This window comes from Bubalus kerabau, chromosome 9, assembly GCF_029407905.1.
Source record: "Bubalus kerabau isolate K-KA32 ecotype Philippines breed swamp buffalo chromosome 9, PCC_UOA_SB_1v2, whole genome shotgun sequence".
NCBI lineage: Eukaryota > Metazoa > Chordata > Mammalia > Artiodactyla > Bovidae > Bubalus > Bubalus kerabau.
Window position 1 is genome coordinate 81,422,259 of NC_073632.1, and position 25,410 is coordinate 81,447,668.

The window sequence follows — 25,410 nt, forward strand, 5'->3', positions numbered from 1 at the left end:
ATTCTTACCAGCACTATCCATCAAGGAGTTCAAGTTCCCTCCCAACAAACAACATTACACAGACACAGTAACTATCAGGCTCATAATTTATTGAGGGCAAATATACATATAAATGACTTGGCACTAAGGAAGTAGGTGATAAATGTGGTAAGAGACAAACAATATGCTACAAGACTTTGGGAGAAAATGAGATTTCTCTGAACAAATGGAGGTTCCAGCTGGCCTTTCTGCAGCTCAGTCTTATTCCTTATTCCTCTTCCTCATTATCTCAGTATGTGTACATATGTATATCTGTTCATGTTAGTTTAAACACAATTGCTTGGTCATGCTGCTTTTAAATTTGTTCTTTTGTTGTCTTCTTCAATCATGTATACCCAAGCAAAAATCACACTTTTTTTTTTTTGACATTTATAAGGTACACATTTATTGGCTGTAGCAGACTAAATAAATATACATGGTATTTGAGGTAATTACAAAAGTTGTGATAAAAAATGTGACCCATATAATAAGATGATTCACATGGAAAAATTCAATTTGAAGTGCAATTTAGATCTGAACCTGCCAGTGAGTTTAAGGACAGGGCAATATATAGCCTTCATGGTCTTGGCCCAGGCTTGTTTTCTACTGTGATCTTGGGATTGAAACTGCTTTTCGGTCAGTGATTCTGCAAGTTGGCGGGAGAGAGCATTTTCTTACAAATGAGATGCCAACCTTTGGAGGTTGATCAAACACCCTCTCTCCTTCCTGGGAGATACAGCAGTGGGTAGGAGGGTGCTGTTTAAACATACCCAAAGTAATGGGGAAGCAGAAACAGAAGTAAAAGAAAGAAAAGACTCATCAAGTGCTAAAACATTTAGTAAGGGAGTGATAAAAAACAAATCTGTTCCAATATGTTCAGAGGGCTTTCATTGTACACACGGTTTGTGAGAATAAAAAAAGACATTCGAATAGAAAAAGACACTTCCCTTTTTATGTCAACTGGAGAACCATGTTAAAATCAGGGACAAGCAGGATCACCTTATTGGGATTGCTAAGTAGTAACAATTAAGAACCATGTTTTTGTGTGTGTTTAGTCAAGTCTGATTCTTTGTGACCCCATAGACTACAGCCCTCCAGGCTTCTCTGTTCATGGAATTCTCCTGGCAAGAACACTTAAGCAGGGTAGCTCTTTCCTTCTCCAGGGGATCTTCCTGACCCAAGGATGGAACCTGGGTCTCCTGCACTGCAGGCAGAATCTTTACTATATGAAGAGGAGGAGAGGGCAACAATAAGAACATTAGCAAATAGTTGATTTTCCACAGCTTATGTAAAGATTAGCATTCGGCCAAGTTTCTTAAGCAAAGGAAATAAAAGATAGTCAAGTGACATATAAATTTAATTGACACACTTTATACACATTCATCACACTGAGTCTCACATACCTGGATACATCTTTATGTGAAGCTGTCGTTTTTAAGTTGTGTAGTATGTAACTCCAACAACACTACTTACATACTTGCAGGCAATGGGAAAATAAAAGCAAAGTTTCCTTATCAAGATCTTAAAATCAGAATTGTAATTTGAGGAAAAACACATATAACCATATGTATAAAAATATTATATATATTTCTATTAAAATAGAGCAGTTGCTTTCAGGTGTGGGTGACGTAATTTTGATCCCCAAGGAAAATGTCTGGAAGACATTTTTGATTGTCACCATTGGAGGGGGTTAGTGCTTCTGGAATCTAAAGGGTTGAGGCCAGGAAGGCTGCTCAACATCCTACAATACACAACACATTCCCTCTGAACAAAGAATTATCTGGCTCCAAATGCCAACGGTGCCCAGGCTGAGAAACACTGGAGTGCCTGACAAAACAAGAGGACAGCAGAGTTAGGGTATTACAGAACTTCTGAAACAAAGGTCATGCTGACCGTCAAGTCAGAAGACAGGGGGAGTGATAGCAATCAATTCCGCCACTATCTAAAGGGCAGTTTACAACTTGGAATGACTGGTGGGAAGTTTTCCCAATGACATCTTTCAAAATTTAGATCTGTAATAGATTATAAGAGGGATGTTACGGTTAACTTTTGAAAATATCATCATGGAGAGCAAATACTGTATTATGCTATCAAACAGAACTTAAAGTCACTGTCAGAGAAAGCGTGCGCCAAAAAGAACATTGGTTCCCCCCAGTAGAGCATCACATATTTTATACTTTTATGTGTGTCATTGTTCAAAGATTAGAATCTAAACTTGCCTTCTCAGAATCATGAGTCCTTCAAATACTTATCAATGGTTTATTGAAACAATTATGAAGACTTTATTGAGAATTTATATTATTCTCTAAACTAAGTTTCCATGGAAGATTTATATAAGAAAATGAGATGGGCTCAGAGACTCAAACCAGTTGAATAATCAGTGGGTTGCTACACTGCAAAACAACTTTGCCCTTACATTATTTTCTACACATTTTAAGTGATGGGAGTTAGGAAGACATCAAAGAAAATGAAAGTGAAAAGTGAAAGTCACTCGGTCATGTCCGACTCCTTGTGACTCATGGACTGTAGCCTGCCAGGCTCCTCTGTCCATGGAATTCTCCAGGCCAGAATACTGGAGTGGATAGCCATTCCCTTCTCCAGGGAATCTTCCCTACCCAGGGATTGAACCCAGGTCTCCAACACTGCAGGTGGATTCTTCACCAGCTGAGCCACCAGGGAAGCCCAAGAATAATGGAGTGGGTAGCCTATCCCTTCTCCAGCAGATCTTCCCAACCCAAGAATTGAACCAGCAGATCTTCCTAACCCAAGAATTGAACCAGCAGATCTTTCTAACCCAAGAATTGAACTACCTATATTGCAGGTGGATTCTTTATCAGCTGAGCTACCAGGGAAGCCCTCAAGAAAATGAAATATTCCCCAAACCTACTTTGTGGGGTTGAGACTAAAACCACTGGCAATTATCTAGGAGAGAGAAATTAAGAGGACAAGGAATTTGTGGGGTCTCACTCTGTGGAGGGTTAAGAGAACTGCCCAAAGTAGCAATAAGTTACCCTCATCACAGACATTGACTGCGGAAGAGGTACAAGAGGAGAATGAGTAGTAAAACTTGTTACAGACCTTCAATAGAGTTAAGATTTCACGGGTTCTTGCAAGGCAAGAGAGATTCTGGAGCTTTTTAGAGTTCCTCTGTGGAGAACGTTTCAGCTCAGTTCAGTTTAGTCACTCAGTCGTGTCCGACTCTTTGCAATCCCATGAATTGCAGCACGTCAGGCCTCCCTGTCCATCACCAACTCCCGGAGTTTACCCAAACTCATGTCCACAGAGTTGGTGATGCCATCCAGCCATCTCATCCTCTGTCGTCCCCTTCTCCTCCTGCCCCCAATCCCTCCCAGCATCAGTCTTTTCCAATGAGTCAACTCTTCACATGAGGTGGCCAACGTATTGGAGTTTCAGCTTTAGCATCAGTCCTTCCAATGAACACCCAGGACTGATGGACTGGTTGGATCTCCTTGCAGTCCAAGGGACTCTCAAGAGTCTTCTCCAACACCAAGGTTCAAAAGCATCAATTCTTTGGTGCTCAGCTTTCTTCACAGTCCAACTCCTCTCACATGCACACATGACCACTGGAAAAACCATAGCCTTGACTAGACAGACCTTTGTTGGCAAAGTAATGTCTCTGCTTTTGAATATGCTATATAGGTTGGTCATAACTTTCCTTCCAAGGAGCAAGCGTCTTTTAATTTCATGGCTGCAGTCACCATCTGCAGTGATTTTGGAGCCCACAAAAATCAAGTCTGACACTGTTTCCACTGTTGCCCCATCTATTTCCCATGAAGTGATGGGACCGGATGCCATGATCTTCGTTTTCTGAATGTTGAGCTTTAAGCCAACTTTTTCACTCTCCTCTTTCACTTTCATCAAGAGGCTTTTTAGTTCCTTTTCACTTTCTGCCAAAAGGGTGGTGTCATATACATATCTAACGTTATTGATATTTCTCTCGGCAATCTTGATTCCAGCTTGTGCTTCTTCCAGCCCAGCGTTTCTCCTGGTGTACTCTGCATATGAGTTAAATAAGCAGGGTGACAATATACAGCCTTGACGTACTCCTTTTCCTATTTGGAACCAGTCTGTTGTTCCATGTCCACTACCACTAGACCATTCAGGTAAGACCTAAAACAAATTCCTTATGATTATACAGTGGAAGTGAGAAATAGATTTAAGGGCCTAGATCTGATAGATAGAATGCCTGATTAACTATGGACGGAGGTTTGCGACATTGTACAGGAGACAGGGATCAAGACCATGCCCAGCAAAAAGAAATGCAAAAAAGCAAAATGGCTGTCTGGGGAGGCCTTACAAATAGCTGTGAAAAGAAGAGAAGCGAAAAGCAAAGGAGAAAAGGAAAGATATAAGCATCTGAATGCAGAGTTCCAAAGAATAGCAAGGAGAGATAAGAAAGCCTTCCTCAGCAATCAATGCAAAGATATAGAGGAAAACAATAGAATTGGAAAGACTAGAGATGTCCTCAAGAAAATTAGAGATACCAAGGGAACATTTCATGCAAAGATGGGCTCAATAAAGGACAGAAATGGTATGGAGAACGTTTAGGGACTTTATTATTGGGAGTGGAATCTGAGCTTGTGAGGAGACTCACACTGGCTTTGCTGCTGTAATATCATGCGGGATCCCACTCACTTTCCTTTTTTTTAAAAATCATTTATGTATTTATTTTTGACTGCTCTGGGTCTTTGTGGCTGTGTGCTCACTTTCTCCAGTTGAGATAAGTAGGGGCTATTCTTCAGTGTGGTGCACAGGCTTCTCATTGTGGCGCACAGGCTCCAGGCGCACGACACCTGCGGCTCGGGGGCTCTAGAGCACAGGCTCCAGTAGTTGTGGCCCCCCGGCTTAGCTGCCTCGTGGCATGTGGGCTCTTCCCAGACCAGGGATCGAACATGTGTCCCCAGCATTGGCAGGTAGATTCTCATCTGCTGAACCACCAAGGAAGTCGTCCACTCACTTTCTTTACAGGGCATCAAATCTCTCTAGACTAAATATATTTTTCAAATGTAAATAACACTTTTTTTTTTTTAAACAATTGACATCTTTTTCATTTAAATATTTATAAGTTACTGAACCAAATTATGGTGAGAAAAAGAAATATCAGTGTCTGCACTGAGATTCTTTATGGGACACCAACAAGCACTTGAATGCTTATTTACTTATAAGTTAAAATTTTGACTTAGTTCTCTTCAGATAAAGAAAGAAAAGTTCAAATATACCCTGAATTTTAAAGTGAATCAAGCATATAGTAATTTTTATCTATCTGATATAATAAATTAGAGGTTTAATCAACTGTATTTTCTTTGACAAATAAATTACTAAAGTGAAAAAGATGTAAATTGATTTTATTCTTTAGCATTGCTGCTGCTGCTAAGTCGCTTCAGTTGTGTTATGATTGTTTTCAATGATTCAGTGTATATTAACTAACTTTTAGGTAGCTGGAAAAATCTACCACTGTCTACTATAAATTTGCTATTGGACATCAGCACAGTAATAAAATCATATAATTCCTATGTTTAGGAATAATATGGATATACTTCTGTTACAAGGAGAAGTAAATGGAAAATTTTTTTCTATATGAAGTAATTTTTAAAAACAGTGATACAGAGCATAATTAATCCAGGCTTTAATAAACAGTCTACTTTGGGGATGAAGAGGGTAAATAGAAGTTAGATATTTCGTAGAAAAAGGCACAAACATGTACACCAAAGGCAACTTATTCACTGCCTACTATTTTCCTGATAGGTTGACAGAATTATCAATGTAAAATTCTGTGTGCATGTGTTTGGCTGGAAGAGGAACTACCATGGAGTTATCTGATGCTTTGGGGTTCTCTGTTCTTATTTTGGACTAGACAAGAAAACAGCTGTTCCTGAATATAACTGGAGCATGCAGTTCAGTTTGGAAGTCAGCTCTTCTGAATTAACCAAGCCTGCTCTCTGTGACTCTATATGCTAAAGTAAAATTTTGAAAATAATTAAAACACTTTTCTCTCATGAAGAGATGAGCTATGATGGATATTTTAACAATTATCTTGGAATAAAAAAATAACTATTATTCATTTAATGAGTTTTTAGAGAAAGACATAAAACGTCACAGTAATTTCTCCACATTCATAGAAATAATCTAATATTCCTATGCATAACTGTTACTATATGCCTGGCACTTACACTAAAACATAATTGGTTGTGTTAACATTGACAATTTACTGATATTAGAAGGTACTCTTTTATCATAGGTTTCATTTTTTAGAAATTAAAAAAAAAGAAGAGAACTAAGCACTTTCAGAAATTAAAAAAAAAAAAAACCCTGGGCATTTTAGGTATTAAAAAAAGATAACTGGATATTTCAGTATCTTGAAACTATAAAAAGAACAGAATTACCTGTGGTAATAAGAACAGATACCTAGATATTTTTATTAAAAAAAAAAAAACAAAACTCAAAATGAACTAAAGACTTAAATGTAAGCCCTGAAACCATAAAACTCCTCAAAGAGAATACTGGCAGTAAACACTCTGACATGGGTCTTTGTAATATTTTTGGATCTGTTTCCTCAGGCAAGGACAACAAAAGCAAAAACTAAGAAATGTACTACATGCTCAGTTGTGTCCGACTCTTTGTGACCCTATGGACTGTATTTTGTGACCCTATGAACTGTAGCCTACCAAGCTCCTCTGTCCATGGGATTTTCCAGGCAAGAATACTTGAGTGGGTTGCCATTTTTATCCACCAGGGGATCCTCCCCAACTAAGGGATCGAACCTATGCCTTCTTCATTGCACGTGGATTCCTTACCACCGAGCCACCTGGAAAGCCCTAACAAATGGTATTACATCTCACTAAAAAGCTTTTCACAGTGAGGTAAACCACTAACAAAATGAAAAGGCAGCATCCTGAATGGCAGTAGATAGCTTGGTGATATATCCAATAGGGGGTTAATATTCGAAAGAACACATGCATCTTATTAATATATAAACAAACAAACAATCCAATTGAAAAATGGGCAGAGGATCTGATGAGATATATTTCCAAAGAAGACATCCAGATGGCTAATGGGTACATGAAAAGATGCTCAGTATCAGTTGTCATCAGGATAATGCAAATCAAAATCACAATGAGATATCACCTCACATCCATTAGAACTGCTATCCTCAAAAAGACAAAAAATAGCAGGTGTTGGCAAGGATGCAGAGAAAAGGAAACCTCTGTGCACTGTCAGTGGGAATGTAAATTTTTACAGACACTGTGGCAAAACAGTAGGGGAGGTTCCTCGAAAAATTAAAATGAGAACCACCATATAATTCAGCAATTCCACTTTTGGGTATTTACCTGAAGAAAACACAAGCACTATTTCAAAAAAAATGTATGTATCCCTACGTTCACTGCAGCGTTATTTACAATAGTCAAGATACGAAGCAAGCTAAGTGTCCACTGACAGATGAATGGACAAAGATGATGTGGTATAGATAATGGACATAAAAAGAATAAAATCTTGTGATTTGTGAAAACATGGATGGATCTAGAGGGTATTATACTAAGAGAAGTAAGTAAGATGGAGAAAGACAAATATCCTATGATTTCACTTACATGTGGAATCTAAAAGACAAAACAAATGAACAAACAAAACAAAAACAGGCTCAGATACATGGGGGGGATGGGCGAAACAGGCGAAGGGGATTAAGAGGTACAAAATTCCATTTACGAAATAAATTACAGCATAAGGAATATAGTCAATAAGATTATAATAATTTTGTATAGTGACAGATGGTTACTAGATTTACTGTGGTGATCACTTCATAATATATTTAAATGTTGAATCACCATGTCGCATGTCTGAAACTAACGTTGTATGCCAACTATACTTCAAAAAAATTAATTAAAAAAGATGTCCAAGATATATTGGTGAAATAAAAATATTATGATCCTAGTTTCATCAAAACAAAGAACAGACATGAACAGACATGTATTCATATATTCAGATAACATCTTTAACAGGGTATGCAAGAAACAGAGTGAAGATGAATGTTAGCAGGATAAAGGAATTTTATCTTTCATTTACACTATTCTCTATTGTTTGGATTTTTAAAACTATGAGTATATATTACTTTTATAGTATAAATAAAAATTTTACAAAAGGAACTTTTTCAACAGCTTTCCTCCACTAATACATGAATGATGTAGGTTAGTACTTAGGCTAGCAAAAATAAAAAGCCTAAAGAGTTCACAGTATAAACACAAATGAAAGTTGTCAGCACTTCTGTTTTCCCAAACCTCCTGAGTTGCTTTTCTCCCTGATAGCACCAGTACTCTTCCTTCTATAAGATGTAAATTTACAGCACACTACAGCGAAGATTTTCTAGAATGAGCTTGAGAAAACATTCTCCTATACCCCCGTGGTACATGTTAATTTGGGGAATCTCTGGCCATTTGTGGAGTGTAATGAACAAGACTCATCCTCTCCTCTTGCAGAGGAAAAGCCAAATGCTGCCATCACCTGCCAACACTTCAATGAACCAGACGAAATGTTGGAAGGTATCTGGTACACTGAGCGACACAGCAGGTGTGTTCCACTTGGAAGGACTTAGAAGATTTAGCAGCTGCCAAATGGTATAATTTTACTTCTTATTCTATAGTTTGAATAGAAATTAAAAAAAAAAACTATTGAAGGGGTTTCTTTCCTTTTTTTCTTAAGAAGGACAGACAATATGATTCTAAAGGCTTCCACATGAAGAAAGGGTACAATGAAACAAACATAAAAAGGAATGTAAAAATGCAGTGTGAGGGCTTCCCTGGTGGTTCAGTGGTAAAAAATCTACTTGCCCATAAAGGAGACATCAGTTAGATCCTTGATCCAGGAAGATCACACATGCTGCAAAGCAACTAATCCCCTGTGCCACTACCATTGAGCTTGCACTCCAGAGCCTGGGAGCTGCAACCACTGAGCCCATGGGCCACAACTACTGAAGCCTACACACCCTAGAGCCTTTACTCCTCAACAAGCAAAGCCACCACAACGAGAAGCCTGCTCACAGCAACTAGGGAGTAGCCCCTGCTCTTCACAGCTAGAGAAAAGCCTGGGTAGCAACAAAGACCCAGCACAGCCAATAATATTGGCTATAATATTTAAAAAAGGTGATGTAATGCAAAACGCGGCTAGCTGCGCAGGTAACAGCTGTCTGCCTGTGTTGCTGACTAGACGTGGAGGACAAAGGGTACTGGCCTGAGAGCACGGAGGCTGGGCTCCTACCAGCAGGGTTGTTCTGAACGAACTCCTTATAACCTTTCTGGATCTATCTTGATTTCCTCATCTACAAAAAGGAGCTGACTAGAATCACCAGGGTGGATCTCTAAGGTTCCTTCCATGTCACTAATTCTATAGTTCTATGAACTCAGGACGCACTCTCCAACTCGCCCCCAATTCTAGTCGCTTATCAGAGATCATTTTTCATGTCCTTTTTTCTTTTTAAGAAAAAACTTATCTCATATATGATAATAAAAATAAAACTTGCACATGAAATTAAACATCTGATAGAATTTGTGGTAGGTTTATAAGGCAGGATCTTGATAAAATCAAACCATACATACTCTGATAAAGAAACTAAACTGAAGAAATGCAACTCTGCCAGGTGCTAAGGAAGCCCAGATGCACATTTCTCAAGGGCTGGCTGTTTGCGTCATGACTCAAGAGTATACCCAAGGCATTTGGGTTACCTGGGACAGCATTAACGTTTCCTGGGGACTTCTCACATAAGCTTAGATCATTTTTTATACTTTCTCCAAAAGGGACGTAAAACACTGTCTGACTATTCATGTGGTACGTTCTACATGTGAAGACAAATACATATATGTAAGATTCTAGTGGCTCAGACAGTAAAGCGACTGCCTGTACTGTGGGAGACCTGGGTTCAATCCCTGAGTTGGGACGATACCCTGGAGAAGGACGTGGCAACCCACTCCAGTACTCTTTCCTGGAAAATTCCATGGATGGAGGAGCCTGGCAGGCTACAGTCCATGGGGTCGCAAGGAGTCAGACATGACTGAGCAACTTCACTGGTTGGTTGGTAGTCTAATACATGGATTCAGATAAAGTAGATCAAATTATGTTCTTCAACAAAAGAAATCCTTGTATCTTAAGCCTTAAAGCCTTATTTGAGCTCCATCTTCTCCAGGAGAATTTTTCTCCTTCTTTTCCTAAATGTATTCCTAGCCTCTTACATATCCTTACTCTACCTATTTATGTTTTTAAATGTTTTACGTGCACATCTACAAGTTCTTTGGATCTGCCAGAATTAGGGTTTGGGCAGCAGTGGGATAGCCTGAAGCAGATCTCAAAGGTCAAGTGGGGTATCTGAAGGTCTGCTGGGATATAATATAAAGGTCTATTTCCAGCATGAAGATCAGTCTGTGAGAAGACAAGGCACACACAATTTAAAAAATCAGTTACAGTCTAGACTGAGACTACGGTGCGGCAAGCTCTGCTAAGCAGAGGAGCGGCACAGGCAGTGAGAGCCAGGGAGTCTCAGAGGCAGGGAAGAGGTCTCCTTCCATAGGAGCACAGGCTCATCAGGACGCGGCAGCCAGTGAGGCAGTGCCGGAGTTCCTTGTAACTCCTCTGGCTGAGGCACAAGTAGCTCAAGGTTGTTGGAGAGGAACACACCAAGGTGGGTTCAGTGTCAAAGTTCAGCCCGAGGCACAGGTGGGAATACCAGTAAGCCAACACAAGTAAAGGCCGTGTCTTTCAAAGCATCTCACCCAGTTCCTGACACAGACTACAAATCTTGTTAGTTGTTACGATGACTCCATGCCGATGTCATAAATGCTCTCACTGCATGTATGTGTTTAGGTTACATTTAGATTCAGTTCAGTTCAGTTGCTCAGTCACTCAGTCATGTCCGACTCTTTGCGACCCCATGAACTGCAGCACGCCAGGCCTCCCTGTCCATCAACAACCGCCTGAGTTCACTCAAACTCACATCTATCGAGTTGGTGATGCCATCCAGCCATCTCATCCTCTGTCATCCCCTTTTCCTCCTGCCCCCAATCCCTCCCAGCATCAGGGTCTTTTCCAATGAGTCAACTCTTAGCATGAGGTGGCCAAAGTATTGGAGTTTCAGCTTTAGCATCATTCCTTCCAAAGAACACCCAGGACTGATTTCCTTTAGAATGGACTGGTTGGATCTCCTTGTAGTCCAAGGGACTCTCAAAGAGTCTTCTCCAACACCAAGGTTCAAAAGCATCAATTCTCTGGTGCTCAGCTTTCTTCACAGTCCAACTCTCACATCTATACATAACCACTGGAAAAACCATAGCCTTGATTAGACGGACCTTTGTTGGCAAAGTAATGTATCTGCTTTTGAATATGCTATCTAGGTTGGTCATAACCCTCCTTCCAAGGAGTAAGAGTCTTTTAATTTCATGGTTGCAATAACCATCTGCTATGATTTTGGAGCCCAAAAATATTAATAAAGTCTGACACTGTTTCCACTGGTTCCCCATCTATTTCCCATGAAGTGATGGGACCAGATGTCATGATCTTAGTTTTCTGAATGTTGAGCTTTAAGCCAACTTTTTCACTCTCCTCTTTCACTTTCATCAAGAGGCTTTTGAGTTCCTCTTCACTTTCTGCCATAAGGGTGGTGTCATCTGCATATCTGACGTTATTGATATTTCTCCCAGCAATCTTGATTCCAGCTTGTGCTTCTTCCAGCCCAGCGTTTCTCAAGATGTACTCTGCATATAAGTTATTAGCATCTTCCTAAATTCTCAAATATGGTGAATTTCAAACAATGGATACTATTACACATGTGACATCTGCCCATAGCCAAATTCCATGCCAGTCCTTTCAACTGTCCCCACTGTAGTCCCCATACTCTTATAGGCAACCATTGCCATAAATCCTTGCTGGATTTTTAACTGGAGTTTTACCAAGAATTGTTTGTGTTTCAATTCTCTGCACATAAGCTGTTCATTCACACATAAGCCAACCATGAACCATGGGGGCTGGAGTTAACAGTGGCCTCCTCTTAGCTCTCCACTGCTAATTTTAGGCTGTTATGTTATACCTTGACATCTGGCTATAACATCCTTCATGTATCTTTGCAGCTCTTACCTTCAGACTTGTGGTCACTCTTACACAATGGTTCTTAATATTGGTTGTACATTAAAATCACCTGGAAAGTTTCTGCAATCTATCCATGCCAAGGCCCTATTCCAGCCCAATTAAATCTATCTGTGGATGTGAACACAGGCCTTTTTTTTTTTTTTTTTAATTTCTCAGGTGACTTTCATGTGAAGCCAAGGTTGAAACATCTGCTTTACACAAGAATTAAGAACTTCAGCTCCTGGTTCACCTGTGCCCTCTTCCTCCCAACTCTTATAACTGTCCTGGAATTTTAATGTCCAAGAGAACAACCTGCCAAACCAATAACTCTAATTCCTTGACCAGCTCAATTCTATTGACATGTCCTTCAATTTCACTCCAGCTTTTATACACAACTGTGTGGATTTATCATAACTTTGAGTTACCTGGCATCTGATATATTAAATAAGCAAGAGAACTTCTGGGTTTACAGGTCATCGTTTCAGTTGGTTAATTCCTTTCCTGTTGCACACTATGCTGCCACTGGGGTGTGGGTGGCTTGCTGCAACCTTGCTAAGTCTGCCAGTTCCACGTCCTTTCTGATCTGGCTGACCCTCCGTGGTGGGTCACTCCTGTGACTGCTTGACCAGTGCTATCAAGTCTCTTCTCCTCTTGTTCTCTGTCACACCCACAAAACCTCCAATTATGCATCAGACCAAAGCTGCCTTCTCCACTGCCAGGCCTAGATGCTGAGGATTACTGAGGGAAAACCCAACAACACGGAAAGATGCCACCAAGGCTTTTACGGTATTCAAACAGTAGCTCTCAGAACTACTCAGGAATCTCTCTATTTGTCCCCAGTGAGCCCTGCTCCTGCTGTCATTACAGGTATTCTCACAGTCACTATTCTTCCTGTCTCACTCCTATGACCCTCACACTGGAAGCAGACCCACCTTCCTGTTTTAGAGAACATGGAGATAGTCTCAATTTCTAAGCTTCCACGCTATCAACTTACCTGTATCCTCTTTTATGTTTACCTGTTTTAGAGGGGTAATGCTCTATGCTCCAGAGAAGGCAATGGCACCCCACTCCAGTACTCTTGCCTGGAAAATCCTATGGATGGAGGAGCCTGGTAGGCTGCAGTCCATGGGGTCACGAAGAGTTGGACACGAATGAGCGACTTCACTTTCACTTTTCACTTTCATGCATTGGAGAAGGAAATGGCAACCCACTCCAGTGTTCTTGCCTGGAGAATCCCAGGAACAGAGGAGCCTGGTGGGCTGCCATCTATGGGGTCGCAGAGAGTCAGACATGACTAAAGTGATTTAGCAGCAGCAGCAGCAGCAGCTCTATGCTCAGCATGGTCAGACGACACTCCTTTATGGAGGGGGCTGTCCTGGGGATGCTATGATGTTTAGCCACATCTGGACCCCCACCCACTAGTCGTCAGTAGTACCCCTCACCTTGCTGATATTTGCAGAAATTTCTCCAAGCATTGCCAGATGTGTCCTGGGAGGCAAAAATCACCCTCGGTGGAGAACCATTGCTCTAAGCCACGACTAATCTATCAACCTGTCTTTCCAATGCTCCTGCTTCTGCTAAGATCCACGTGTGCTTTCTTTATCTGCCTTCAATGTGCACCTGTCCCCTCGGCTTTGACAACTCAGGATATGCTTTTATGTCATTCCAGTATTTAGAAAGTCATTCCTGGAACCAGGTCATCCTTCTAGCCACCACTTTGGTTTTCTTCAAGTGAAGCTCTGGGAATGTCTTCCACAGGTTCACTTGCAGAGGCCCGTTCTATTCATCAACCCTCATCACAGCAGTGTGAGTCCCTGACACTACTGCTTGCGTGCCAGGTCCTTGGTGACCACATGCTGAGACCCCACCTGACCAGCTGTTTCCGACACTCTTGACTGTACCCTCTTTGAACCTCTCCTTCCCCCTGGCTTCCAGGCCACTTCTTTTTTCCCCTTTTTTCTCCTTTGATTATTCTTTCTTAATCTTCTTCCCTTCACCTGTGAAGTGAAAGTCGCTCAGTTGTGTCCAACTCTTTGCGACCCCATGGACTACACAGTCCATGGAATTGTCCAGGCCAGAATACTGGAGTTGGTAGCCTTTCCCTTCTCCAGGGGATCTTGCCAACCCAGGGATCAAACCCAGGTCTCCTGCATTGCGGGTGGATTCTTTACCAGTTGAGCCACAAGGGAAGCCCTTCACCTGACTGTCCCTTAAATCCTAGTTAGTGTTCAGCTGGGATTCTGTCCTTGACTGCCTTCTCTCAGAACTCTCTGCTCTATGCTATCTCCTTTATTACAAACTTCAACTTTCTTCATACAATTCAATGAATATATTAACTCCCTCATTTTATTCTGAAGCTCTACCATCTCTCAAATTCCAGTCCTGAATTACTAGCTCCCCAGTGAATATTTCTATCTGAGAGCCCTAGAGACACCACTAACAAATCAAGATATCTATAACAACTCATCACATCCTACTCCCAACATTCCCTTTCTGTAACTCCCCAAATTCTCCTTATTCCTTTATTATTTCTGTGGTACCACTATCCATGTAGCTGTATAATAAGCCTTAGCATAATCCTAGATTCCAACTTAATTAATCATATCTAATCAATCATAAAATCCTGCCAACTTTACCTTGTGACACCTGCCCTACATCTCTAGTAGTTCAGGTTTTTCTGTATTGTTTTCAATGGCTTCTTCACCAATTTCCCAGCTCCCACTAATCCAACCACCATGCTGCCACCGGAATGGTATTTTTCTCCTGTAGATCTGTACATGTCACTCCTTCTCCAGGGAATCCCCTCTGTCTGAAGGCTACAGTCTAAGCATCTGAGCAGAGCATGCTAGGCCTGGCTCCTATATTTCACTTACTCTTCTTTCCATCAGGCCCTGTGCTCCCTACACACAACCATCCCATCCCATACCTTACCCAAACTATTCCCTCTGCTAGAATGTTTTTTCTAAGATCATTTACCTAGCACATCCTTTTTCATCCTATAAGCCTCAGCTCAAGCCTGGCTTCCTCCGGGAACTCTTCCTTGACTCCCTAGGGCATATTGTAGAGGATTAGATCTTCATTATAGCTCCCACCATAGTCTGCTGAAATCACCTGCTTGCAGAGGTCTCACCCATCAGCCTGTAGGCTCCTCAAGGGCAGGCGCCTTGGCTACTCAGTCTTGTTTCAGTGAGGACTAAAGCGTACTTAGCACAGAAGTAAGCACTCAACAAATACAGAATGAATGGCAGAAAAACACACGACAGGTTCAACTGTCAGAAAGCCTATCACGGCATGGTATTTGTTTATATATATGTGTGTGTGTATATATATATATATATTTATATACATGTACATGCCTGCCAATTTATGGAGTCAAAAAGAACCAAAGTTACTCAGCCTAAGGTAAGAGTTTATGTCACATAATAAGTTAAATAAGTAATATAGACGGTGGTACAGTGCTTATAAACTTTTCTACCAAAGCACTACCCGCATCAGAATTCTGCCTGATATCCTTAAGGAGTTGATCGCACAGGCTAAAAAATCATGACATTTCTCTGGCTGATTATATATCCATATTTATTTTAACCTGAAAACATTTAAAATTACGCACAAGTAAGAGGAATACTCTAGGAAGATAGAGCATCCTTATTCTGCGGGCCCAGTGCTTTTTGCATAAAGGTGCCCCTCAGGCGAGGCTGCTGACAGCGTCAGTGTCACGGCTACAGAAATACGCACTGAGTGGAAACAGCACGACACTAAAAGCTACAAGTTCCACTTTGGGTTCGCATCCTATCACTTGGGCTGTGACTCGGGGGTCTACTTTAATCTCTCTGAGCCTCCTCAGTTTCCTTATCTGGAAAATGGCTATAGTAAAGATTTGCCTTATATATTTCATAATGTTGGGGGCAATATTAGAAGAAATAATAATATAAACAATGAAGGGTATAAGCATGAAAAATGAAGTACTATTTCATCCAGACAGGGTGAAAATCAAAGTACATGGAATACATATACTCGAAAACATTTACCTTCTGTGGAGCTGGAAAAGCTTTTTCCATTTTGGCTTTCTCCTTAGGGGTTATAGGAGGGGATCGCTCCTTTACCTCTGGAGGCAATTCTTGATAGAGTGCTAGAATGGAACAAAGAATTCACATCATCAAATTGAGGAGCACCGTTCCATGGGGGCAAAACAACAATGGGGAGGAGCAGACATGCAACTACAGACACTGCTATTCACTTCCTTGGTGTCACAATAAGCTGACCCAGCACTTTTCATTAAGCCGACTCACAGTCTTCGTTATCCAAAGAGCACAACTTATGATCGGCAAGTCTTGATCAGCAGGTTTCAGAAATGGAGGAAGTCTCATTTTTACTGACTATGTGTGCGGTCATGCAGCTGCTTATTTCGTTTTATCTTAATACACATTTACCGAGAACCTGCTATATGCAAGATCATACAGCAAGATGACCAAGGACAGTCTTTGCTCTCAAGGAGCTTACAATGTAGTCAGAGACAGATGTGTTCACAATGAACTGCAATATACAACAAAGTGTGATATTGTTCCAAAGAGAGACAGTAACAAAGACAAGTTCGGATGTGGAGATGGTAAATGCTTAATGGAAAAAGCGGCAGGTTTGTCAGACTAAAAAATAGGCAGGATTTTGCCAGGCGGAGGTGGATAAAGGATAATTTGCAAATATGGTATGAGATAAACAAACATGGGACTGGGAGTATGTATGACAAAGAATCTACTCACGGTGTTCGGTCTAAGGTTCTTATAATCGAAAGTTATAATCTGTATAATCCACGTATATGCATGGTGGTGTTATGTGGGAATTTTAAAAGGCTAAAAAGGAAATCTGTTTTGGTTAAATGATGGGCAACTCTGAATTGAGACAACGAGTTCAAAATTGAACCAAAATTGTACCTGATCAAAATTCTAAAATTATGAGCTACATTGATGGGCTTTGTGTATGGGTTGATTTTATTATGGGTTTGTCTCTTACTGGAAAGGATGTTACATGTGATTAATGGAGGCTGATCTAATTTCCCTTTCCAGTGGCTTAAGACACAAGGGAAATGTCCTTTGTGATAACAAGGTACCAATGTCTTCTATTATATCATTCTCTTATTGGATAGGGCTTTCAACTGAATGGATGAAAGAGGTTATGTGTGTATGTACACACACATACACACACGCTCCCTCAGAGCATCTGCTTTGTATAACTGGTTTTGGATAAAGGAGAATTTCTCCTACTATTTTCAGAGTGGAATATGCTGCTGACAGTCATTTTTCCTTGAATGTTAAAACTGGGCAGGTGAGTTTTTGTTACATTCAGGTAAAAAGCAGGATAAAAGGAAAGGAAAAGATCGCCTGATGAACTGAGAATTCAGTCATATTCTCAGGTTTTCTGAAAACTTTTTGTTTGTTCTGGCCTTTGCAAGTCTTTCTCAATAAGCAATGACTAATGCCAAAAAAACCCCATCAATTATTCTGGGGTACAATAAGGAATCACGGCATCAGAAGGACATCCACTTCCTGAGACATGGAACTGCTTTCTGCACACAGCCATCAAGCCTGGCTACTGTAGTATGCTTTGTAAGTCCCACTTTGGTTCTTATGGGAGAAAACCAAGTTTTATTGAATCTGTAATCCCCCGTGGATCAAATATCTATAGTTTTTCAATATTTGCAAACCTAAGAGGTTATTTCTGCAAACTAATTAGATTCTAAAGTTACCATCTAATACCCTCCTGCCTGGACATACACAATCATTTTATACCATCAAGTGGAAAAATACTTTAAATGTTTCCACTTGTATCTGGAAGAAAAAACTGATTATAATATCTAGTTAAAATGAAAGATATTCTCCAGAGTGACTAGGACTGTGCAGGAAGCTCTTGGTTTAAAAACAGCAGCTACCCCTGCAAAATTCCAGCTGATGGTCCTGTGGGAAGCCATCACTGGGAGGTGAGGGGAGCCACCTGGATGTCTGAGATGACCGGGAAGTGAGAAGTGCTGAGTGGAGGGGAGAGGCCTGGGAATTAACCTGTCTCCAGATTTCTTCCTTCCACACTGCCTTAACTTTTCTCCTTTAAACATAGAAGTATATTTCAGATAGAGTTTAAGAGTCATTAGCTGTTTAATGCTCAGAGAAAAAGAATTAAAACCATGGCACAAAGGAAATTAAGAATTTTTTTATGGGAGAGAAAAGTGGGTAATTTTCGAGACACTTAGCACTTTGGAGGGGAGGAGTTTGCTGAAAGCTGCAGATAAACAAGGGAGGGGAAGGAGTTACAGTGAGATTCAGGGCTCTTGGGTAGGGAGCCATGGGAAGGGCTGGGTGCAGAACTGGAAGGTGGTGCCCCAAGAGAAATAATTTTATCTGGCTGGGCCTAGCCCCCAGCACCCAGGATTCATGGAAGAAATTCTTCCTCCTTTCCTTTCTTTCTTTTCCTTTAAAAATTTAGAACTGAAGTTAGAAATTAATAGTGCTTTTGTTCAGCCATAGTTTGGACTGAATGGAGTTTCAGAGACTAGCCCCAAACCAACTATTATTTTAATAATTATTTTGCAGAAACAAAAGACTTGGTAAACATTCAAAATGGAGAGTGTTCTCTTGGCTGCCTCTATTCTATTTTTAATTAACAGAACTATATGATTTTAGTGTTTCTGGAAGAAAGCTTAGAGATGATGGAGTTTGACTTCCTTGTTCTGTGGGAAGAAACAGAGGCATGGCAGTTTTAGCTGTGATGCCAGGATTAGTGCTCAGTTCTCCTGACCCCTGAGCATTCTGCTTTTCCTACCCCACAGCGAGTTGACAACCAATGGGGACATGTTTTTCTGAAGAAGTGCTGCTACGCTCTCCCCTTGCTTCATAGTCTTTACCCTTTGTTTTCAAGCTGTCTGTGCTACTTCTATTTTCTTCTCTCAAGGCCTGGTAGTAAATCTGCAGCTTTCAGAAACTTGGATTTAGAATTTCTTCTCCAGCTCATTTCTTTTTCCTTTCACAAATGAGGGCTTAATTTACTTGAGAATGGAACAATCTATTGCAGCCTTTTTTTTTCTTTTTTTTTTGATCAGGTGCCAGTTAAGCCTGGGGATACAACGTAAAAAGAATGGGAGTTGAGGAACTAGAGGTTCTTAGGTGCCTGTCAACCTAGGAGTGGCAGGAGGAAGGGTGACGTCAGTGTGTGTGCAGCAGGTGGCCAGGAAGAGGGGCTGAAGGAGGTTGGTAGCAAGATGGGCAGGTCCCCTGGGATGGGAAGTCCATGAAGCTGGCATTCCAATCTCAGAATGTCATAGCTTTTGAGTGTACTAATGCCCCCCTCTTTTTTTTTTTTTTTTTTGCAACATGAGAATGAAGAGCAATACCCCATTGGTAAACATATGCAAAAGTAACAAGACAGCAAGTTAAAGAGCAGAAGATGATAAAATCTGGGACTATCAGTTATACCATATTAGTAAACCAGGAAGGGAGCATAAAACTTACTTTCACTAGCCACATGATTAGCTGGAAAATAACCTTCCTGTCCCTTTCCTATGCTGCCATACCACCAGTCTTCATTATCTTTGAAAAACACTCGGATAATGTCTCCGCGATGGATGGTTAGTTCATCTGATCGATTCGCTGTGTAGTCATAAAGAGCCACTACCTAAGGGAGAGATAAGACCACCACAGCTTTATCACAACTGTACCACAGAGAAAACCCCCAACATTCACTTCCTCTTGCAGAAGAACAGCTGAAACCAAAGCAGTACTTTGGTGAGTCTGAGGCTGTCTCAAGGTTTGCTAATGGGATCAGGGGTGGTGGGAACACAGCAGGAGAAGCAAGATAAAAGGCTGCGGGATTGAGAAATGGTTACGAGCATTCAATACACTAAGATTAGCTTCAAAATAGCAGATGTTAATTTTTTTTTTAAGTAAATTACTTGTGAAGCAAATAAAAAAAAAGAAGCTCACACATCATTCACTGTTAGAATTGTTTCATTCTACATTTGGTCCCATTCCCTGTGCTAAGCAGAGGCATCAGAGAAAAAAAAATCTCCAGAAGGTCAACACTTCTATAAAATAGGAAAAATGCAATGGAACAACCAGATTACATAATTTCATTGTGATCATTTGGGTTTACTGTCAATGTATCTTTTTGTGATGTATTTCTATACAAATACCATTTTTTTCTGGTATTTTATATCAACAATCTAAATCTACCTTTAAAAATACCTTGATATGCTTATTTTCAAGAGTCACAAATTTAAGAGGAAAGGCCTTCCTATGAGAACCCTCTTTCTCTGTTATGTTACAGTAGTCATTATACTTGATTCTTTTTTCTTTTGAAAAACCAAATTCAAAATGAATGGCTGCAGAGGCATCTACAAATCCCTTACAGCAGTTACAAGAAGGAAGCAAACCTCAACCCACTTCAGACATGATGCAGTGTATAAAGCAGGACATAATATAATATAAAGAATAGACTACTTCCACTTTTTCCCTATGCAAATAGAAGTTGAAAACTTATAGGCTATACAAGTATAATGTAATGGAAAACTATCATTACAACCCTTTGCATTTAGGTTGCTGCTGCTGCTGCTGTTGCTTCAGTCATGTCTAACTCTGTGCGACCCCACAGATGGCAGCCCACCCAGCTCCCCCATCCCTGGGATTCTCCAGGCAAGAACACTGGAGTGGGTTGCCATTTCCTTCTCCAATGCATGAAAGTGAAAAGTGAAAGTGAAGTCGCTCAGTTGTGTCCGACTCATAGCATTTAGGTTGAGTACTTATTTATTCACCTAACAAGTATTTACTGAAATCCTAATGTGCCTGGTTCTGTGAACGTACAGTGATAAATAGGATAACTTCTAGAAGAGGAACCTTGCTTAGGCTTTGCCGAGAATGACAGATAATCAGGAAATAGCCAGATGAAAAGATGGAAAAGTATGTCCCAGGCACTGAACCCCATGTGTGAGAGTCCAGGGAACAGAAATCCCAAGTAGTTCAATATGGTGGGAGTTTGGCATTAGAGGGAAGAATCTGGATAGAAAGTGGGAAAGCCGAGGGTTCAGGAGTAAGTAGGTGCCAGATCATACATGCTGGAAGGTTCAGACTTACAGTATGGGCCATGGGAAGCTAGGAATTCCATAACAGCTTATAAAACTCTTTGTGGTGCCTTTAATTAATTTAAAATATTTATTAACAAATGAACCAGAAGATTTTAATGGATACATTTGGAATTGACTGCTGTCACTATACAATATAAGGGCACTAATGATATACAATACAAGGGCAGTAATGATAATTAAATTAAATGGTAAAAATACAATTCCTATTGTACTGCTTCGCATAGGCCCTAGTTTACAACCTATTATGTAGGATATTGTTTAAAGCTGACAAATCTTTTGTAACTTTCAGTACATTGATGCCAACTCACTCATGTACAAGTGGGACTTAATTTTTTCCTCCATTCTTCCTTCTCCAAACCTCTTCTCCTGAATTCTCCTGTGTTGCCCTATCACAGAAGCGGAAAGCTAATTAAAATGTGCATGCCATGTGCTGGGTCCCTTGCCAGCTGCTTATGTGAATTTTCTTACTCAACCTTTGTGACAATCCTGTTGAGGGCAGACAGTCTTATTTCAGTTTCATAAATGAGAAATTTGATATACAGAGAAATTTAGTAACTTGCTTATAGTGAACTAGTAAGTGGTAGAATCAGGATTTAAACTCATGATTTTTTCTTTTTTTTTTTTTTTTTAAACGAAATACACGTATAGGCCATCTTTGTCTAGTATCGAACATGGGAAAGAAGCAGCAGAGGACAGGATGAGGGACATGATACCCTCACCACTCACGAGAGACAAGGCACATTTTTGGACAGCAGCACATGGGCAGTTGGCTGTGCTGGGAAGACTGACCCCTGGGTCACCTGCAGGCCCACTGTGCCCCTTTCATGACACCTGAGACCCTGTCCCAGAACCTGCCTGGGGATTTGTTCCTATTGTTCTTCATCTTGACATGCCTGTAGAAAGAGGAAGAGATACCATGAGCACACGTGCACTGAGAAAAAGTCCCCTTGAGGACACAGTGAAAATGTGGCCGTCTGCATGGCAAGGAGAGAGGCTAGGAGGAACCAGCCTGGCCAGCTACTGGATCTTGGACTTCTAGCCTCTAGAACTGTGAGCAAATACACTTTTGTTGTTTAAGTACCCTGTCTATGTTACAGCAGCTCTGGCCAACTAAAACAGAATACAGTCACATAAGCTGACGATGTCAAGCGAATCACGAGTTACCAACCTCTTCAGTTCAGTTCAGTTCAGTTGCTCAGTCGTGTCCGACTCTTTGCGACCCCATGAATCACAGCATGCCAGGCGTCCTTGTCCATCACCAACTCCCGGAGTTCACTCAAACTCACGTCCATCGAGTCAGTGATGCCATCTAGCCATCTCATCCTCTGTCGTCCCCTTCTCCTCCTGCCCCCAATCCCTCCCAGCATCAGAGTCTTTTCCAATGAGTCAACTCTTCACATGAGGTGGCCAAAGTACTAGAGTTTCAGTTTTAGCATCATTCCTTCCAAAGAAATCCCAGGGCTGATCTCATTCAGAATGGACTGGTTGGATCTCCTTGCAGTCCAAGGGACTCTCAAGAGTCTTCTCCAACACTACAGTTCAAAAGCATCAATTCTTCGGCGCTCAGCCTTCTTCACCAATCTCTTATGGTATTGCAAACTGGCAATACCTCATTGGCACCCAGCTAAAGGCACTGTGTTCCACACCCTTATAATCTATCTCCTGATGTAGAAACAATGTCCTCATCGCTAAACTCCGCAACTACCACCCTTAGGACAGAGACTACATTCCCTAAAGCTGCCCTGTTTTGTCACACCATTACTGACACTTAGGTGAAAAATTGCTGTCCACTGAGAACTCAGTGTGTTTCACATGCCAACAGCCCACATGTGGGCGGCAGTGGAGTTATAATATGACCATTCTATCATCATGCTGAAGACACATGACAAAAGCCACGTGGGTTGTGAGAATCTGCTTGTATTTCAGTGTGGCTTTTTGTTTTAGAAATATTTAATTTACTTATATGGCTGTGCCAGGTCTCAGTTGCAGCAGGCAGGATCTTTTAGTTGCAGCAGGTAGGATCTAGATCCCTGGCCAGGGATTGAACCCAGGCCCCCTGCATTGGGAGTGCAGAGTCTTAGCCATTGTACCACCAATGAAGTCCCACCGTGTGCTTTTATCATTATCTTCTCATTTGAAGATCACTTACTCTCTTCTGAGGCTTCCCTGGTGGCTCAGACAGTGAAGAATCTGCCTGCAATGGGTTTGATCCCTGGGTTGGGAAGATTCCCTTGGAGGAGGAAATGGCAACCCACTCCAGTATTTTTGCCTGGAGAATTCCATGGACGGAGGGATACAGTCCATGGGGTCACAAAGAGTTGGATATGACTGAACAACTAACACTTTCACTACTACTACTCTCTTCTCAGCATCACAGTATACACAGTAAACTTGGCTTCTTTTAATTTGGCAGTGGCTTTGGCAGAAGTCATGTCTTCTCCATCTCCAATTAGATTTCGCTGTCATCTCACTGTTTTAGGATAAAGTAAAGCCATACTGGGAGCTTTAGTCTCCAAGCTTTGGAAGACACAATTTCATGCAGTTTTGTCACGAATTAATACTATTTCTATTTTCTTCTTATTTTGGTAGGCCTTGTCACAGAAAATCTGTTCTGATCACTCTCTTGAAAAGTATCTTCTATAATGCACCATTTTGTGCATATGGTAGTCTGCACATAGGCGTGACAAAATATCATTCTTCAGTCATGTTGGACTCTTTGCGACCCCATGGATTGTAGCCCACCAGGCTTGTCTGTCCATGGGGATTCTCCAGGCAAGAATACTGGGGCCCTGCCCTCCTCCAGGGGATCTTCCTGGCCCAGGGACTGAAGCCCGCATCTCTTATGTCTCCTGCATTGGCAAGAGGGTTCTTTACCACTGGGAAATCCCTCATTCCTCAGTGAAGTGAAGTGAAGTGAAGTCAGTCGTGTCTGACTCTGCGATCCCATGGACCATAGTCTACCAGGCTTCTCTGTCCATGGGATTTTCCAGGCAAGAGTACTGGAGTGGGTTGCCATTTCCTTCTCCAGGGGATCTTCCTGACCCAGGGATCAAACCCATGTCTCCTGCATTGCAGGCAGACGCTTTACCCTCTGAGCCACCTATGACCCAAATCTTGAACTGATGAAATCTTTGTGAAATTATCTTGACTTCTGAAATCTTTTAGCAATCTTTCTTTTTTGACAGAAATTTAAAAATATGTGTTTATGTGCTCATATTGGTAATGACAGGTCTAGGAAATAAAATCTTGCACAAAATCCACTTGGTCACATTTTGACTATTATTGACATATTTGAAACAGAGTTCCCTCCCTTACTTAACACTTGCTGAGTTGCTAGGGCATAATCACTCATGGCAGAAGGGTCATTGGCAAGCTTTTTTTTTGTTGTTGGACATATTTCTCAGACTTCTTAGCAGTGTTTGCCATATACTATATCTTGGTTTAGGCAGAGTCTGTTAGGCTACCATAAGACAGGTGAATTCCTCTTTGCATTATCTTCTGTGAGGTTTTTCTTTAGAATAGCTGTCTCTGAAGACTTCTCAATGGATACCACTGTGCTGAAGGAACATTAACCAGTATTTCTCAACAGCCAATGTTCCTTGCAATGTTATCGGTGATGCAATCCAAAAATTAATACTCACAATGACCCCAAGTCATGCAACCAACTAAGTTACGTGGAATAAATCATACACTTGAGCACTTTCTCCTCCAACGCTGCTTCTGCGGGTCCATAATTGTCAGGGAGTTTCTGCGTGCAAGAATGCAGCCAATGAGGCACCTCTTCCCTTTGCTTCTTCCTTGCTTCCTTGATTTCAGAATCCTGCCCTTCAGACCAGTGAAAGAATAAATTTTTCTTGTTTTAAGCCACACCATGTTCATGGTAATCTGACACAACAGTCCTGGAAAAGTAATGTGTATGTAGCTTACAGTGGTGAGTGCTGGATTTTCTCGTGTTCTTTTAAAGAGTGTTGGACATTTTTCTGGCAGGTAGTGAGCTGAGATTGGTCTGACCCTTTTCAGGTTTTCTTTCAAGTTTTGTTAGAGCATATTCAGGAAGACTTTTCTCTAGGACTCAATAAACTCCACCACCAAGGCGTGATTCTCCTGATATTCTCCCTTGACGCCCCACGTATTAGGAGACTTGTCCATCT

The 25,410-nt window shown here is 41.1% G+C and overlaps 1 protein-coding gene across 4 annotated transcripts in view; it reads right to left on the bottom strand.

The window, feature by feature from the left end:
- Nucleotides 1-25,410, bottom strand: part of AHI1 (Abelson helper integration site 1) — a 217,191-nt gene that overhangs the window by 22,484 nt on the left and 169,297 nt on the right. For 2 of the 4 annotated variants that reach the window (XR_008698351.1, XM_055535697.1), the window contains exons 23-24: nucleotides 19,632-19,794; nucleotides 16,167-16,267 (exon numbers count right to left, since the gene is read on the bottom strand). Coding sequence is in view for 3 of the 4 variants with exons in the window: in XM_055535697.1 (XP_055391672.1) it covers nucleotides 16,167-16,267; nucleotides 19,632-19,794 (264 nt within the window). In the remaining variant the exon portion in view is untranslated. The other 2 variants (XM_055535700.1, XM_055535698.1) reach the window with 2 other exon arrangements.